The sequence below is a fragment of the Apaloderma vittatum genome, unplaced genomic scaffold (genome assembly GCF_000703405.1).
Source record: "Apaloderma vittatum isolate BGI_N311 unplaced genomic scaffold, ASM70340v1 scaffold11646, whole genome shotgun sequence".
In the NCBI taxonomy this organism is placed as follows: Eukaryota; Metazoa; Chordata; class Aves; order Trogoniformes; family Trogonidae; genus Apaloderma; species Apaloderma vittatum.
In genome coordinates this window covers 1,644-18,787 of record NW_009723421.1, presented here as the reverse complement: position 1 = coordinate 18,787, position 17,144 = coordinate 1,644, and the positions used below count along the sequence as shown (strand labels likewise).

General features: G+C 41.2%; 1 protein-coding gene across 1 annotated transcript; it reads right to left on the bottom strand.

Moving 5' to 3' along the window:
* Nucleotides 1-12,229: 12,229 nt before the first annotated feature.
* STARD4 (StAR-related lipid transfer (START) domain containing 4) lies at nucleotides 12,230-16,650 on the bottom strand (the record flags this gene model as incomplete). Its single annotated transcript, XM_009872117.1, has 4 exons — nucleotides 12,230-12,456; nucleotides 13,006-13,120; nucleotides 14,852-14,978; nucleotides 16,601-16,650. Coding segments are annotated over 4 exons (519 nt in total), but the record flags the coding sequence as incomplete, so codon positions are not given.
* Between the last annotated feature and the right edge of the window lie 494 nt (nucleotides 16,651-17,144).

Below are 17,144 nucleotides of genomic sequence, written 5' to 3'. Positions count from 1 at the left end.
TTGTGGGCTGGACGCCACCTCTCGACTAGGCCAGGCAACACGTGGGGACCGAGTGGGACTTCGATGTCGGTCATTGTTGTCAGTCCCGCGCTCAAACCACTGAGCTAACCGGCCCTCGATGTGCATATGCAGGAACTGGGGTATCTAGGAAAAAACAGATCCCAAGGCATGATTGTATTACAAGCACTAACTTTATGTGAACAAGCACAATCACCAACAAAAATCCCGAAGTATTGCCAAAAAATAAATCTCCACAGCAAAACATCAGAGGACTTTCCCATGGAGCATACCTTCTTAGCTTAGTCTGAACAAGGAATAAGGTGAAAAGCATCTGTGAGTGTTTCCTCCAAGGTCTCAAGTTCCCTGATTTCTGTTATTTCCTGGACAATCAACATCAGCCATGTAACGCAGAAGTATCCAGTACCAGCCTGCTCTAGGTCACCATTGACTCCCAATTTTCACTTGCAAGACAACAAATCTTGTTTTGTTTGTACTATTAATATGGCTTCTGGTCTCTTCCTCAGCTTGCTATGGGGCCTGGAGTGGTCTTTAACAGTGAACAGGAGTTGATCAAGAAACATTTTATGAAACTAAGTAAAAGGACTGTACATGTATTTAGAAAAAGATATTTCTGAAGCATTTTCTAAATCCTACTGCAGCAGTGTCCTTCCTGAGAAGTATGGTCCTTATGGACAGTGATCCACATGACACTGCAGAAGTTCCCAGGCTGGTGCCACCAGCAACCTACTGCCCTCAGTTTAGTGGTGGGTGCCTTGCTTTCTCTGCTTAGATCTTCATCTGGGCTGCAGGGAAACAGTAGTTACAAACTACTATATTTTTTACTGGAAGCAATTAGAAATAAGAACGCTTATTAACCTACCAACTGCTGAGAGCTAACCCCAGCTGTGTCTTCCTGCTGTTATGCACAACAGGAACCACTTTGATCACATGCTCATGAGAAGTCATGCTAATGCTTATGATTAAATAGCAGAAATTTAATTTAATGTCTCATAAGGGACAATGTTGGGGGGTTTGGCTAGTTTGGTTTTTTCCCCAGAACACATAATGTTGAAAGGCCTATGCTTGTGAGAAAATTAACTGTGATTAGGTGCTCAGGGAGAAGGAAAGGTGAAAAAGTGGAGGATGAACCCTAGTCCCTAAGATTAAGATAAACAGGATGTTCTTTCAGAACTGCAAGGGTGGCTGGTACAGCCTTCAAGGAAATGGGAGACGTAGGGAAGAGTTACTGGGTCTGTGTCACCTGGGGGCAGCAGTTTGTTAGTCCTAAGGAGCTATACTACCATGCCCTTGCAAGCCTGGGAGGAACAAAGCAGAATCTGGCTGACTGCTCCAGACCCACAGTAAGAAGCTCATCAGTTTAAGTTTGTTTTAACCTGAAGAAATGTGATACATTAAGGGCTTGTGTCTGGCTTGGCCCTGGTTTGGAGGCTCCTGGTGGCTCTTAGCTTTGAGGCTGGATGAGGACCAGACTGTAAGCAGGGAGTTCTGTGCTTCTCTTAATTCAAGAGTAGTATATGCTGCATGGTTAGGGTGCATGCTGATGCTTCCAACACAGACAAATGGTGCTATTGACTTGTAACACAAAGTATTTTATAAGCCTGTTACAGAAGCTCATTGATCTCAGAGCAATGGCGGCTGGACTCTTAATATCATATATTTATTAGACTTCTTCAAATTAGCTCCATGTCCTGTATAACTAACTCCTTCTTTTCTGCTTAATGTGTAAGAAAACCTGTATTGTCAACACCGTTTGCTTGTAATAGCAAAGATATTAGCAGCTAAATAGAAGTTTATGAACTGCTTGTTTAACTGTACACTTTTACTTCAGATTAAGCCTGTTTGTGTAGTAGCTTTTCTCATGCTGTGCAAATGAACCAGAGAGAAACTGGAACCAGAAAAAATCACCAATTTTGTTGTTTCAGTGTATCGTATTTGGGACCAATGTACCTGCTCGTGTGCTTGCATGGAAATTCTGATAAGCCATGAGAATATGCTTTGATGGTGAGAAATCTATTTTTAATAAATGGCTTGCATGGCTGATCTGATGTTAAATAAACTAGTAAATCTAGAAATGCTTACATCTATTATTTGCTAACAGCTAATAGCGTAACAGAAGGAGCAATAGTCATCATTATAGGGAGATGAAATGATGGGTGTTACCTGTTTATATAGCACAGTCTTGAATGAATTCCAACTTGGCATAGCATTTCCCCTTCTCCTTTTTCCTTGAAACCTTAGCAGTTGGCTAACAAACTAAATCTGTTATTAGTGGTGGAGCACAGAACTAGAGGGCTGGAAAGGCCTTTGTAAGGTTGTCCATGCTATCCCTGTGCCTCAAGGAGAGTTATATACAATAGATGCTTGTCTTACTTCTTCATAAAGACTTAGAGCAATGAACATACTTTCACTTGTACAACCAGCCAAAATGTTTTGCTACTTTTATGACTGAAAAGTATTTTATAAAGTTCTGAATCTTTTTGTTACAGTTAACATTTTGTCTGTCATGGTGACCTGTTTTCTGCAAATATTTCTTAAGGATCCAAAGGTTATTAAAATGCTTATTTGTTCAGCAACTTCCTCACTCAGCAGCACAAACCAAGTCCTTCACTGCATCTAATGAACCTTAGGTCTTTCTCTGTTCTTGCTTGTATATGGATTTTCTGCCTGTAGTTGACTGCCATGATACTTTGCCACCCAAAGCTGCATGTGGTACCTGAGTGGAGTCCTTGGCAAGACTGGCATGTTGGTAGGATTATTTTTTGCTCTCTGATTAGGACACAAGTTAAAAGCAGCATTCGGATTGACACCCTGAGAAAGTCAGGGAATCTTGTGTAAATTTGAGGCTTTCATGGATGCTGCTGAATCTTTTCCCACACTGAGGCAAGGCACAGGTTCTTATTACAGGTTCATAAAATCATCTTCTTCCCATATCTGTAACAGAGTGAAAATGGTCAGTGAAAAGTCAAAGACCAGCTTAGTGGCTTTTTACATGACTACGTCAGTGTACAAGGGAAGAGCAGTGGATGCCATCTGTCTGGACTTCTGCCAGGCTTTTGACATGATCACCCACAGCGTTCTTCTAAGTTTGAGACATGAATTTGATGGTTGGACTGTTCAGTGGATAAGGAATGAGCTGGATGGTCTCATCCAGAGGGTGGTGGTCAACAGCTCGACGTCCAGATAGAGATGAGTGTCAAGTGGTGTCCCTCAGTGGTCCCTACTGGAACCACTGCTGTTTAATATCTTCATCAATGACACAGTGAAATTGAGTGCACCCTCAACAAGTTGGCAGATGACACCAAACTGAGTGGTGTGGTTGATATGGCAGAGGGACAGGATGTCCTCCAGAGGGACCTGGACAAACTGGAGAATTGGGCCTTAGAAAGGCCTTCCAGTACCTGAAGGGGGCCTACAAGAAAACTGGGGAAGAACTGCTTATAAGGGCATGTAGCAATAGAATGAGGGACAATGGTTTTGAACTAGAGCACAGTATATTTAGATTAGACATTAGGTCTTTATACGAGGGTGGTGAAACACTGGAACAGGTTGCCCAGAGAGGTGCTGGAGGCCCCACCCCTGGAGACACTGAAGGTCAGGCCTGATGGAGCTCTTAGCGATATGATCTAGTTAAAGATGTCCCTGCTCACTGGAGGAGGGTGGGAATTAGATGACCTTCAAAGGTCCCTTCCAACCCAACACATTCAGTGATTCTATTCTATAAAGAAGACAGCATGTAAAGGAGCTGGATTTTATGAACTTTGCATTCTCCTGGAATTCAAGACTTTTTTTGCTTTGAACTAAGCTCTTAAAAATAGCACACTGAGTGGTGTGGAACCTCATGCTACAGTACCACATTGCACTGGTTTTATAATGAGCTTGAGACAAACAAGAAAGTGGTACATAAGAAAGAACTGACCAGTCTGTAACCTGACAGAATTACTCAGAGGGATTGTCCATAAATTAAGGTAGCTGGGGAGCTAAAAAAATGTCTCAAAACTAATAAAAATCTGCGTTTCTGCTGATTCCTGGTGCAGTCTGCTTCTTTATAAAGCCCTGGAGATTTTTAGTTCTGATGCCCTCCTGAGCAGTTAAAATACCTTTTTCTTTCAACATGTTGTGCACATGCAAATAACTTCTTGTCTGAAATAACCAAGGATGCAGATGGTTTGAGAATGACTGTATATTTTTACATTAGTTGTAATTTCTCCATAATTTTATTTGAAATTTAAAAAGAAAAAAGCATGAAAGACCTCTTCCTTCTTCCTCACATTTTTTTTCATTATCATGTTTGCATTTCTTCAGGCAAGACACATGTAGTAGGTAGGTCATGTGATAGGTGTCAGGTTTCCTCAGTTTATTTTCCACAAATGCTCAGTTTCCATGGTACTGGTACTGGCTGGGAGTCACACAAGCAGAATGGGAAGATGTTTTCCCCATGTTTTCAATGTAAAAAACCTGATTATTCATCTTGCCTGCTGTTTTGCACCAGGAAGTGTCAGCCTCTTATGATTCCAGTAAAAAGGCAATCAGCCTCTGTAAAGCACTAATTAAAGTGCTTTTTATTAGAGCTAACACAATAGGCCTGTCATCTACCTGGCCTTGTGCAAAGAGTTGCGGTCAATGGCTCAATGTCCAAGTGGAGACCAGTGACAAGTGGTGTCCCTCAGGGATCAGTACTGGGACTGGTACTATTGCGTCTTTATTGGTTACGTGGACAGTGGCATCAAGTGCTCTCTGTTTGCCAACAACACAAAGTTGTGTGGTGCAGTTGACACACTGGAGGGAAGGGATGACATCCAGAGGAACCTTGACAGGCTTGAGAAATGGGCCCAGGCCAACCTCATAAAGTTTAACAAAGCCAAGTGTAAGGTCCTGCACCTGAGTCAAGGCAATCTCAAGCACAGATACAGGCTAAGCAATGAACGGATTGAGAGCAGTCCTGGGGAGAAGGATTTGGGCGTGTTGGTGGATTACCACCCTTGCAGCCCAGAAAGCCAACTTCATGCTGGGATGCATCACGAGATGTGTGACCAGTGGGTCAAGGGAGGTGATTCTGTCCCTCTGCTCTGCCCTGCCCTGTGAGACCCCATCTGGAATACTGTGTCCAGCTCTGGAACCCCCAACACAAGAAAGACATGGAGCTGTTGGAGTGAGTCCAGAGGACGGCTACCAAGATGGTCAGAGGGCTGGAACACCTCTCCTGCAAGGGCAGGCTGACAGAGTTGGAGTTGTTCAGCCTGGAAAAGAGCAGGCTTTGGGGAGACCTTATAGTGGCCTCCCAGTAGCTGAAGGGGGCCTACATGAAGGCTGGGAAGGGACTTTTTACAAGCGCCTGTAGTGATAGGATGAGGGGTAATGGGTGGAAGCTGGGAGAGCATAGGTTTAGACTAGATATAAGGAAGAAGTTCTTTACCCTGAGAGGGGTGAGGCACTGGAACAGGTTGCCCAGGGAGGTTGTGGATGCTCCATCCCTGGGGGTGTTCAAGGCCAGGCTGAGTGGGGCATTGAGTGGCCTGCTTTAGTGGGAGATGTCCCTGCCATGGCAAGGGAGTTGGAACTAGATGATCTTTGAGGTCCCTTCCAACCCAAATCATTCTATAATTCTATGATTCTAATATGCATGAGAGTTGATGCTTTGTGGGGACATTCCTCATGCTCCAGTGAACAGGCATGCTGCAATTTCTTTTCCTGCTTCCTCCCAGTTATGAGTAGCTCAAAATCCTGTTAGGCATAAAGAGAAGGAGGTGTGGTACCCCTGTAACAAAGTACTTACGTCTGCAACTGCTGGCATGCACCCCCTTTAGCATTGCCTTGCCTTCCCAGTGAGCCACAGAGCTTAAATTAGCAACGCCAGCATTCTAGCCATAAAGCTGTCTGACTGGAACCCAAATTAAAGTCAGTGGTCAGACTAATACCCTGAGAAAGTCAAGGAATCTTTCTTGGGATACTAATTTGCTCTCCGGGGTCATACACTGCCTCAGAGCTGTGTCTGTGCTAACAGTCGGGTCAGCCAGTCCAGGTACAGATGCTCTCTCAGGCATCCAAGCACACAGCCAAACTGATCCACAGAATGTCTGGACAGAGTCAGTTTCTGATTATGCTTTGGGCAGTAACTGATCTTCTAATAGCTCTATTTACGCTGCCTGTATCAAGGAAATATTTTCAAGAATCATTAGGTAGTCATACTGACCTGACTCACAGAAAGAGAAATTTTAAAGAAAATCACTTTGTGAGAGACAGTTCTGGATAATGTGTTGGGATTTGGGGCACCTTAATCCAGATCTGACCTCTCTTCTGGTAGGGGTCCGGGGTGAAACATGCACAGGTATCTCCCTGTCACATGGTGTTATCAATTGTGCCTGTTTTCTCCCTGCAAGTGGCAGTATCCCGAGGAAGGTTAACGCCACAATACTCAGTCCCTACCTTTATTGTAAAACTGAGCCACCAGCACAGCTCATTGAAGAACATACTACAAAGTTTAAATCATGGTCCATGACTTCAGGATATATTCTTTCCTAGACAATATTTAATACTTAGCATAGGTTATCTCTCCCATCTTCATCTTTTCTTTCGCTAGGAAATGGGTTTAAACATCATTATTTTAAAAATAATCCCAATTAATGTGCTTAATAATTTTCTGAAGATCTGACATGGTTTCTGTACTTATTCTTACCTCACTTTGCAGAGTGTGACATGATACATGCCCTACAAGAGCATGTGTATCTCAGAAGTCATGATTCCTTTTCTCAGCAACAGAAGAGCGCTGCAACTCTTGGCTCTGAAGTCAAACACTACAAAACTCTCCAGCCCTTAGGCAGGCTCAGTAAGAGAAATGAGGAAAGGTTCTATACAAGATACTGACATTTTCTTCATTTCTATAGGTGCTAAATAAATAGATGTCAAAATACATGTTGCAGCATGCTTTATAGCTATAATGTACATCTGTCTTTTGCAAGTGCTACTTGCTCATGTGTTTCAGACTAACTTAATTTTGATGGTTAATAAACCATTTCTTAAACATGCTAAATGGTAAGTAATACTAAGACTAAATAGTAAAGTTCTTCCACATGGGAGTCATTACAAAACCCTGTATTTTTAGAACTTAAGCTTTGAGAAAATCCTATTTGTAGTTTTCAAGAGGTTTCCATTTAGCAGAAATCTGAGTTGTGTATCTTCCTCAGCCTAAATTAAGTTTCTAAGTGAAGACAGGCTTTTGGGCTTTGAAATTTAAGGAGATGGATTAATAGCATTAGAGGTCACCATGCAGCTGAAGATGAGCTACATCACCAGACTAAGTCTCCAAAAAGTAACTGGCCACTACATCCATCTGCACAAATATTGAAAAAGCTACATCATTAATCTGTTGGAATCAAAGTTTCATTTATTCTGCAATTGCATTCAAAATACAAATACAATCTCTTAAGGGCTGAACACAGTCAGTTAAAACCACTGTTAAGATAGACTGACTTTGACTTTCTGAACACAGGCTCAACTTGACTGGTTTCACTAGAATTATGACTACTTTTACAGCAGCGAATCTCCTAGGCTGAATCATCAGCTAGCACCATCATAACAGTTCTGGTTATTCACGAGTACTGGAGGAATTATACACTCTTTTAATGTTTTACAAATTCATCATGTTTCATGTTTACAAATTCACAAATTTAACATCAGGGCCTGTGCCATTCCCGGAGTATCTATCTGAGGTACTGGTCTACCTCCCAGCAGGCTGTGATAGAATACCTTGGACTGCCCCCAGATTGAACGTAGCCCATTCAATTATCTTGTGCATATGCAAAACAGGGAGCAAAACTACAGGCAAGGTTTAGTGCTGGATGTTTTAAATGAGGAGCATAATCACAGAATCATCAGAGTTATAGGACTGCATCTAGGCAGGTTTTCAGTATCTCCAGAGAAGGAGACTCCACAACCTCTCCAGGCAGCCCATTCCAGTGCTCTGTCACCCTCACAGTAAAGAAGTTTTTCGTGGTGTTTAGATGGAACTTCCTGTGTTTCAGCTTGTGCCCGTTGCCCCTTGTCCTGTCACTGGGCACTACTGAAAAGAGTCTGGCTTCAATCTCCTTACACTCAACTTTTAGATATTTATAGACATTGATAAGGTCTCTCAGTCTTCTCTTCTCCAGACTAAACAATCCCATCTCTCTCAACCTTTCCTCATAAGAGAGATGCTCCAGTCCCCCAGTGATCCTCATTGCCCTCTGCTGGACTCTCCCCAGTAGTTCCCCATTTCTCTTGAACTGGGAAGCCCAGAAATGGACACACTACTCCAGATGCAGCTTCACCAGCACAGAATGGAGAGGAGGATGACCTCCCTTGACCTACTGGCCACACTCTCCTTAATGCATCCCGGGATACCACTGGCCTTCTTGGCCACAAGTTACTGGCTCATGGTTACCTTATTGTCTACCAGGACTCCACGGGGCTGCTTTCCAGCAGGTCTGGCCCTAACCTATACTGATGCATGCAGTTCTTCCTCCCCAGGTGCAGGACTTTGCATTTGCCTTTATTGAACTTCATTAGGTTCCTCTCTGCCCAACACTTCAGCCTGTCCAGGTCATGCTGGATGGCAGCACAGTCCTCTCATGTGTCAGTCAAACCTCTCAGTTTCGTATCATCAGCAAACTTGCTGAGGATACTCTCTAACCCCTCGTCCAGAAGCCAAAGATGAAAGTTGTCTTTAGCAATCTTTCCTATCCACACATAGAGCACAAAATTAAAGTGCCAAGGACTAACATATTGCCTAAATCCCTGAAAAAGTGGGTTATTTTTAAATATGAGTCATATAAAACTAGTTTTTATCTGTCTATATACATGCCATTTCCCTAGCAAAAACTGGTCTCCGTTATTCTTGGGTGCCTCATTCAGAAGTCACTTTGAGAGAGCTATATTCCAGTTTGACTGAAACACTCTTAAACTCAAGCACTGTCAAACCTCACAAACCTGTAGAAATTCTGCTGCTGTGAGGATGACAGAAATCTATACTACGTAATTTTATCTGTCTCCCATCACCTCCTAATAAGCAAAACATGGGCTCCTGTACTTTGTCCTTTTCAACTGCTTTCCTTTTTTTACTGTCTTGGCTCCATCTAAATTGTCACTAACTTAAAACAGTGCCATGGTGGGATTTGGCACCTTTCTTGGTTCTGAATGTACTCTAGTTAAAGAAGAGCTCAGCTTATAGTTGTAACCCTCCTCTCAACCCTTAGCTATATAAAAATAAAATAAGTTTTAGGTTCAGATAACTACAACCACTATGAAACTAGACACATAGTTCTGTAGTACTGTATAGCTGAACTGTTTAGAATAATGACTGTAGGGGTATTAGGTATGTATTGCTTCAGCAGCATAATCAGCATATATTCTCAACCATTGCAGTTCTAAATCAGAAAAATTTTTAGAAGTGTGACATTCCCCCAAATAAATCCTTAAAGCTTGTTAGCATGTTCCATGATTTCTTCTCATTTGAAATCTGGAGAATTGTACTACACTCTTTTATTGACTAAAAAAAAAATCTCCCTCTCTTCTCTGTCTCCTCTAGTTTCTGCTCTGTTATTCACTTGGATGTTCAGAATCACTGGCAGAAGCAATAGACTACATCTGATAAATACACAAAGCCAGTTTAATCAGAGTTTAAGGAATAAATTACTATAATGCAAAATAGAAAGCCTACTTTGCTTTCAGAAACTTTACTCTCATTCACAAAAATCCATTTCTAGGTCTGCTACTGAAAACTACTCTATTGATAAAAAGGAAACTTGTTTGGAGAATTTTTTATTAAAAACATCATCATACTTAAAATATATTGGCAATTTTCTTTAAACAGAAGTTCTTACTTCAGCTGCTCTGTGCTTCATCAGCCTCTCTTCACTGAAAGCACAAAACCCCATTTGACTGAATACTAAATAGCAGTAAATATTCTAGAGGTGTTAGAGCCCTTATAAAGGGTGTTTTGAACACGGACCTCTTAATCTTCTATGCAGCACCTGGAGTTGTACAAGCATCATCGTTTAAGTGTCTTGTGCTCGTTTCGAACCATTTCTCCAGCACCGAAGTGCCTCTGTGTAGATTTAAACTGGGCTTTTTACAGAGCAATGGAACATCTTTATCTATATACACCTGTATCACAACCCCTCAGTTAGCCAGCCCATGTAGTTTTAAAAAAAAGAAGACGTGAATACACAGATTCACTATAGGTGTAGTCTTTGTAACCGGGAAGAATAGTGTACTCCACACAGTTTCCTCCACAATCATATCAGCATTCATCCCACAGAGCACTATTGCTGGTGTTTTCATACTTGCCACTAGTACTAGAAAGGAGTGGATCCTAGCATTTTGGAAAAAGCGTGTCTGCTGACATCAGTTCCATGGTGGTGAAAGATCATCTTGTGAACTTCCAGCACCGCAGGTGAAACACAGAAAGTAGAAAAGATGGGAAGAGTAACTGAGGCATTTAAAGGCAACTGCAGAATATACAAAACCCTACAGGGAGTTGACCTTTTCTGCCTATAAACACACCAATGGCTGTTTGATGCCATTGTTTTTAACGGTTTTAAACAGCAATAAATTCCTTAATATACGAAGCCCCTTGGAAGAGTCCTCACTATATTTGGTGTTGTATTTTCCTACCTCTGCTTAAGCAATGTGATAGAGTTCACCTACAGTGGCCAGTGTCAAAAGAGCCCATAAGACAGGGGAACAGTTTGATTTTTACTTTTTTTCTCCTGAGAGTTCATGAGGCATCCCTGCCCATGGCAAGGAGGTTGGATTAGATGATCTCTAAGGTCCCTTCCAACCTAGGCCGTTTGATGATTCTATGACCACCAGTCCTTGGATTGTATGTATAAAACTGGCCCCAAAATATTAAGGCTCCAAGCTACTTTCTGTGACTACTATGCAGCTAAACTTTCCTCTGCTAGCACTGGTAAAGCATAGGGATAATTACAATCTCACCTGAGAAAATACACGTATTAACATTAAAAGGTTAATGTCAGTTTTTAAACAGAATTGAGGTTCCTAGCTGCACAGACAGTAATCTTCTGAAAGCTCTGCTATGTACCTGTCAGCATCACTGGCTAGCTAAACAGCCTTAAAAATTTGACCCTCCATCCTCTACCAGATCTGAACAATTCTGCAGATTGAGCTTTGGCTTTCAGTTGCTCATATTTATGATGCTAATTTCATTTACTGCAAAGATCAGTCTAGTGGCATTACTACAGAACACTCCAGTGTTCTGGTGACCCATGCTCTTGTGGCTATACCAATGTCTATACCTGAAGCAAGTTAGTGGTCCTTTCTGCTGCTTTAGTAATTCCAGGATATTCAGTTAAGGAAGACAAAAAATCACCAGCAACAAAGCACACACAATTACATGCAAATTTAAGTAAAAAATTATTTGAAAGTGCAGAGTATCACAGAAAATCCACCGGAGGTTTGCTATTTTGACAACTGTGTGAGTAAAAGCCCACTATAAACTATGGAAAGACACCTGATGATTTAAATGAGCTTTGGATCAGCTGTAAGGGCATTTCTGTATCTATGCACTGAGACTGTTATATACAAGTTAATTGTTACAGTTACAACATTGAAGAAATGCCAATAATGAATACTTATTTTTGCTAACAAGAGCTAATAGCTTTCTTATGAACAGTATCATTTGACAACTTAGCTATGCAATATCCATACAATAAATGAAATTTTTAGAAAGAAATTACAGATACATCTGTACGAACTAAATAAATCAAAAATTTTAAGTAAATATAAAAATATATATATTACAAAATTACATCTTCAGTGAGATGCTGTCTGCACAGCAATCTGGACCAGCAAAATCCTGAGCACTCCACTCTCAATACTGTTGGTGAGAGCTGAGTTCATGCTGCGTTTCTCAAGACCCACACACACATCTTGAGTTTTCTATTTAGGAAGCCAGCGGTGTAGATGCAGACTACTCATCACACACCTGTAGAGTGCTGAGCAGGGAACAGAATCTCACACCACAAATCAGGAGTATACGCTAACACATCAGAAAGTACTCGGTATATCGTTTGGATACCTCAACATTAAGTTTCAGGTTTAAGTTTCAGGTATCATTCAGGAATTATGTTACCTCTTAAATCAGTAGATAACCTATGCTAACCTAAACAATATAATCTGATTGCAAGAAATGCATGGGCTTTTAAGTCACTGCTTATGATTTCAGTGCCTTTTTGAGGTCAGAATAGAAATTAGCCAGGGTACTAGACATGGCAGTGTCTACTGCAGATTGTGGTAGCATCCCTCGCAGTTCAGTCTGAATATAGCCTGTTAAAAGACTGTGGCTAGGACAGTCCTTAAGAGGGACGCAGAACCAACCACAAGGGTGATTGAATCCACGGACAAAGTTAGGTCTCACTTCGCCGTAGTCTAGGCTTATACCTATCAAGGAAAACATACAAAAAAGGAAATTAATTTGAGACAGATCAAAAAGTAAAGGTATACTAAATCTAAACCGTACAAGTTTCTGCTTGGGAATTTAGTAGAGGTGACAGACACACTTCAAGTTTCTGGGTACTTTCATGCATGAAAGATGTCTACTCTTCATCCAAATTCCACAACAGACAAGCAGAACTTGATAAGCAGAAATTCTGACATTGAAAAGATATTCTTGCCATTTACTAGCAGTCTGAGCAAGTTGTTACTCCAGTTTACTATAAAAGCTGTCAGAGCACTCAACTTGTATCTAACACTCCTGCCCCACAGTTGGCCTAAGTGAAACTTGGCACACAGGGATGGCTTATGCGTAAACCAGTAACTGGCACACTTATTTAAATTTGTAAAATTTCAAAATACCTTTGATATCCTTGCTGGAGACCATCTTACACCATTTCTGAATGCTTACTGCAGAACTAAACTTAATTAGAATCAAATCTTGAGCCAAGCAGCTGCTACAAAATAAGAATTATGCAGAGGTACATGCTGCCTTACCACATGATAGAAGTCCGTCTTCATAGCTGGTAGTGTAAGAGAAATCAACAAACTCCCTTGGTGCTATAATGTTCCAGAGCTGGCCAGCAGTGGTGTAGCGCATCACACAGCAGTTCTTGTTGAGTAACGGAGTAAGGAGGGTAAGAAAACAAGGACATTTTAGTATAATAAATACATGGAAATTTAGGCTTGTAGGCAGCTAGCCTTTCCCAAGAAGGTCACAGCCTCTGTCAGCCACGCTGTGCAAACTACTTCAGTGAGGTTTGAATGGCTGTTGGCTGTGTTTTTTTCAGTTTAAATGCTGGAAGTGGCCAGAGCTGTTTAGTCTGGAGAAACAAAGGCAGAGGGAAGACCTTATCACTCGTCTACAACCACCTGAAAGCAGGTTGTAGCAAGGTGGGGGTCAGTCTCCCCCGCTGTGTAACAAGTGATAGAACAAGAGGAAATGGCCTCCAGGGGAAGTTTAGATTGGTTATTAGGAAAAATTTCTTCACCGAGAGGGTTGTTAAAGCATTGGAACAGGCTGCCCAGGGAACTGGTGGAGTCACCACCACTGCAGATATTTAAAAGATGTGTAGATGTCGTGCTTAGGGACATAGTTTAGTTGTGGACCTGCAAGTGCTACATTAGCAGTTGGGCTCCATGACCTTAAAGTTCTCTTCCAACCTAAATGGTTCTATGATTCTATAAGCTTGTAAGAACTTGCAGTCTGCAACTGAGAGCTGCAGGGGCAGAGACTATCTGGCACCTTTAAAATTTACTAATACTCAAGAACTGTGTCATGCCTGGGAACTGAAAGCTATGCGGCTTTTATGTGGCTTAACCATTACTTAGAAAATCTGAAACGACCATGAATAAATCGGTTGAGCGTGGCACTATACAACGCCAGGGTGGCAGGTTTGATTCCTGTTCAGTCCCCTTGTTGCGTTGTTGATCTAGTCGAGAGGCGGTGTCCCTGGCCACAACAGGGAGGTTGGATTAAATGATCTCTAAGGTCCCTTCCATCCTAGGCCATTTTATGATTCTATGGAATTGCAAGAGGCCCCTCTTGGTACTATGCTGCTCTGTCAAGCACTTCTAATACATCAAGTGAATAATAAAACAGAATGCAAACAATTCCCCCAAAAAAAGGTTTTCTTATGAAACAACAAGAGTTTGTACAAATATTAGGGAATAATTACCAAAAAAAAAATAAATGTTGCCATATAAATCTTTCTGAAGAGTCAGAGCAAAAGGCAATCCATGTAAAAGGCTGATGTACACAGGGTTCTGAAGTTATACTGAATGTCCCCAGTAACCAAAGGAAGGCTACCAACTCTTCCGTAATCAGCTTCAAAACCACTTATCTTTAGCAAGTCCTGCCCCTCAGTATGAACTATACTGGCTCCCAGCACAAAGCCCTACCACACAGTGAACTCAGCCTTTCACAAAGAGGGAGAAGTTGTAGCCTTTGTACGTGTGGATTATTAATACCCACAATTTTGTTTGGTGTGGAATAGAAGAAAGCAAGCTGTATAAAAATGCTTTGGCATATAAAATACCACACCGTAACTCACTGTACACGAATTTTATCAGAGGCTACTAAAGCTCCCATGTGTGAGAGAATTGTGATCACCCAAGTTTTACTCCTTTATATTTAGCATCTATGATTCTATGACTCTGTGAATAGGTCTGTGCAGTCACAAAGTCTCTTATCTGTGATCACCCACCACATGGATGCGCAACATCCCATGTACATGCAGAAAAATGCTAGCATTTGTTGGAATGAATGCTCTGCTGCACTGTTAAATTCATGTATGCATCTCATGCATACACATTTCCCTTAAGAATCTAAACAAGTATTCACCTCTTCAAACGTTTCCATGATGTCCATTGTAGTCATTAAGCTGTCCCAGTCTAGCCTGTAAGGTCCAGGGCGAATATGGTCCACTATTCTGTTAGTAACATCTTCCACCACTCCTTGAGCTTTGTACCTAGCGAAATATATGCTTACAGTTAAAACTGAGAAATTCTTTATAAGCATTCCACTGATTTGCAAAAGCACACTCACTATAACACCTTGTGTCTATGGTTATGGCTAGGCCAGCCATTAAATGCTGACAGATAAATTGTTACTTGGAGTTATGGTCAGTGGACAGAAAAATAGTACAGAAAAAGACCTATGCGTGCATCTGTACTTCTCTGCAATAAATGTTATTCTGAAAAATTTTGTTCTTATGCTGCAATCTGTATTCTGTAAATAGAAAACTCCTTCCTTAGATGGAAATCATCATGTTCTACAACTCCATGATTCTATTCTAAGTTTATTTCTCTAACAACTTGTTAGTTTGCTTGTCTCGCTGGGCGAGCAAGGAAGTCTGCCAGGGACAAGTAAAGCTAAAAGAAAAATGAAAGGAGACAAGGAATGTAATGGGGAAAACATTCTTCATGAAGTAGAAGTAACAGTAGGAAAATTAAGCTGAGGAACTACATTATACTTTGGTGGCATGTAAGAGCACTAGACAAAATCATTTGGTATAAGACATTACAGAAAGTTCATTTGTTATCAGATATTTTTAGTAGACACCAGAGATTTTATTTACTTGAGTTACTCCCATCCAGCTCCTGAATGAGAAGAATCCATTAGCACCATTATTTTCAAAATACTTCTCACTCATGAAGCTGTTCCTATTAACAGTAGGTTAACAGTCAAGAAAAAGATTCATCTATTCACTTGCGCAGTTCACCCATATTCACTTATACTCATGTGGCTGGAGCCAATCTCAGCTGTATACGCAGAACTGGAGGACTACAGGAAAAAGCCAGTGGCTTCTAGTTAGGTGTTTGGAAAGTTCTTCAAGGTGTCCTTTATTTCATCAGGTGTATACACAACCCTGGAGTCTGCGCCTGTACACAGCAGCCACTGCCCGCTTGGTAGTGGTTCAAGTCACACAGCTGGTTGATGACAGTGTGTCTGTGGCCCTGTACACAGTCAGCAGACCCATTAGCTCTTGCAGATTTAAGAGGACTTAAATTCCACAGACTGTATCAGTCTTTGAGATGCTTTCAAACACTAACTTTTCATATGACTTTCTGTTTCTTCAAATGCTGTTTTCCAATAACTATTTCTCTACCTAAACCTACAGATGCCAGAAGAACCCAGTGACAGAAACTCACACAGAAAGGGCCTTTACATCACCCATTATTGCCACAATTACATGCTTGATATATTACTCTACCGAAGCTGTGTAGTCACTGTAACAGTCCAAGAACTGCCTGGGTTGTCACCCATAACACTTCAGACATAATGAACCTGGACTTGATTCTGTGGTTTGCAGACCATCCTTCCAAAAGGTGTGGGCATAAATTGATGCCCACCTCAGTCAACAGAATTTTTGTCGTGCGTTCCACAGTTTTCATTGTTGGTTATTCTAGACACCATGCAACACTAAAGCATCACAGGATAACACTGAAAAGAAATAGTACAGGCACACTAGACTCTCCTCCAGAAAATTTGTATTGCTGAGTGCTGTAGAATCCACAACCTTCATTTCTAAATTCTACAAAGCACACCTGTGGAATGTTAAAAAGGTACCTTCTCTGCAGGAAAACTTACAGGTATCCACTGAATTCCTCTGATGGTCTACGCCACACAGTTGCATCTTTCTGAAAGAAAATGGAAGATATGACGTTAATTATCACTTAAATACAATCACAAGATGTCCAGAAAATGCTTCCATTTTTCTGTAGAAAAGCAAATTACTTTGCCATCAAAATGCTCATTGACCTGGGCACTTTTGCACACTCTTTTTAAGAACAGAAACAGATGTTTCAGACATCTTTTACTTGTAATCTTCCATTCTTTAAAAAAACCCAGTTAGTTGCTTTGGTGTCAAATGCTAGAAGTGCGTGCAGAAATAGGGATTGGCAGGTCAAGACATTCTACTATAAAAACATGTGGAATAATGGCATCACATTACTAGGTAAAGCCTTTCAATTAAAAGACAACTGGAAAGCCATTAATTAGACACTACTCAGACAGGAAGACCATATGACTTCTGCTTGCAGTCCTGTAACACGTGACCAATCAGATGTGTACAAGACAAGATACCTTTCTCTCCTAGATGCACGACTAGAAGTGTTTTGCCAGCAGTAGTCTA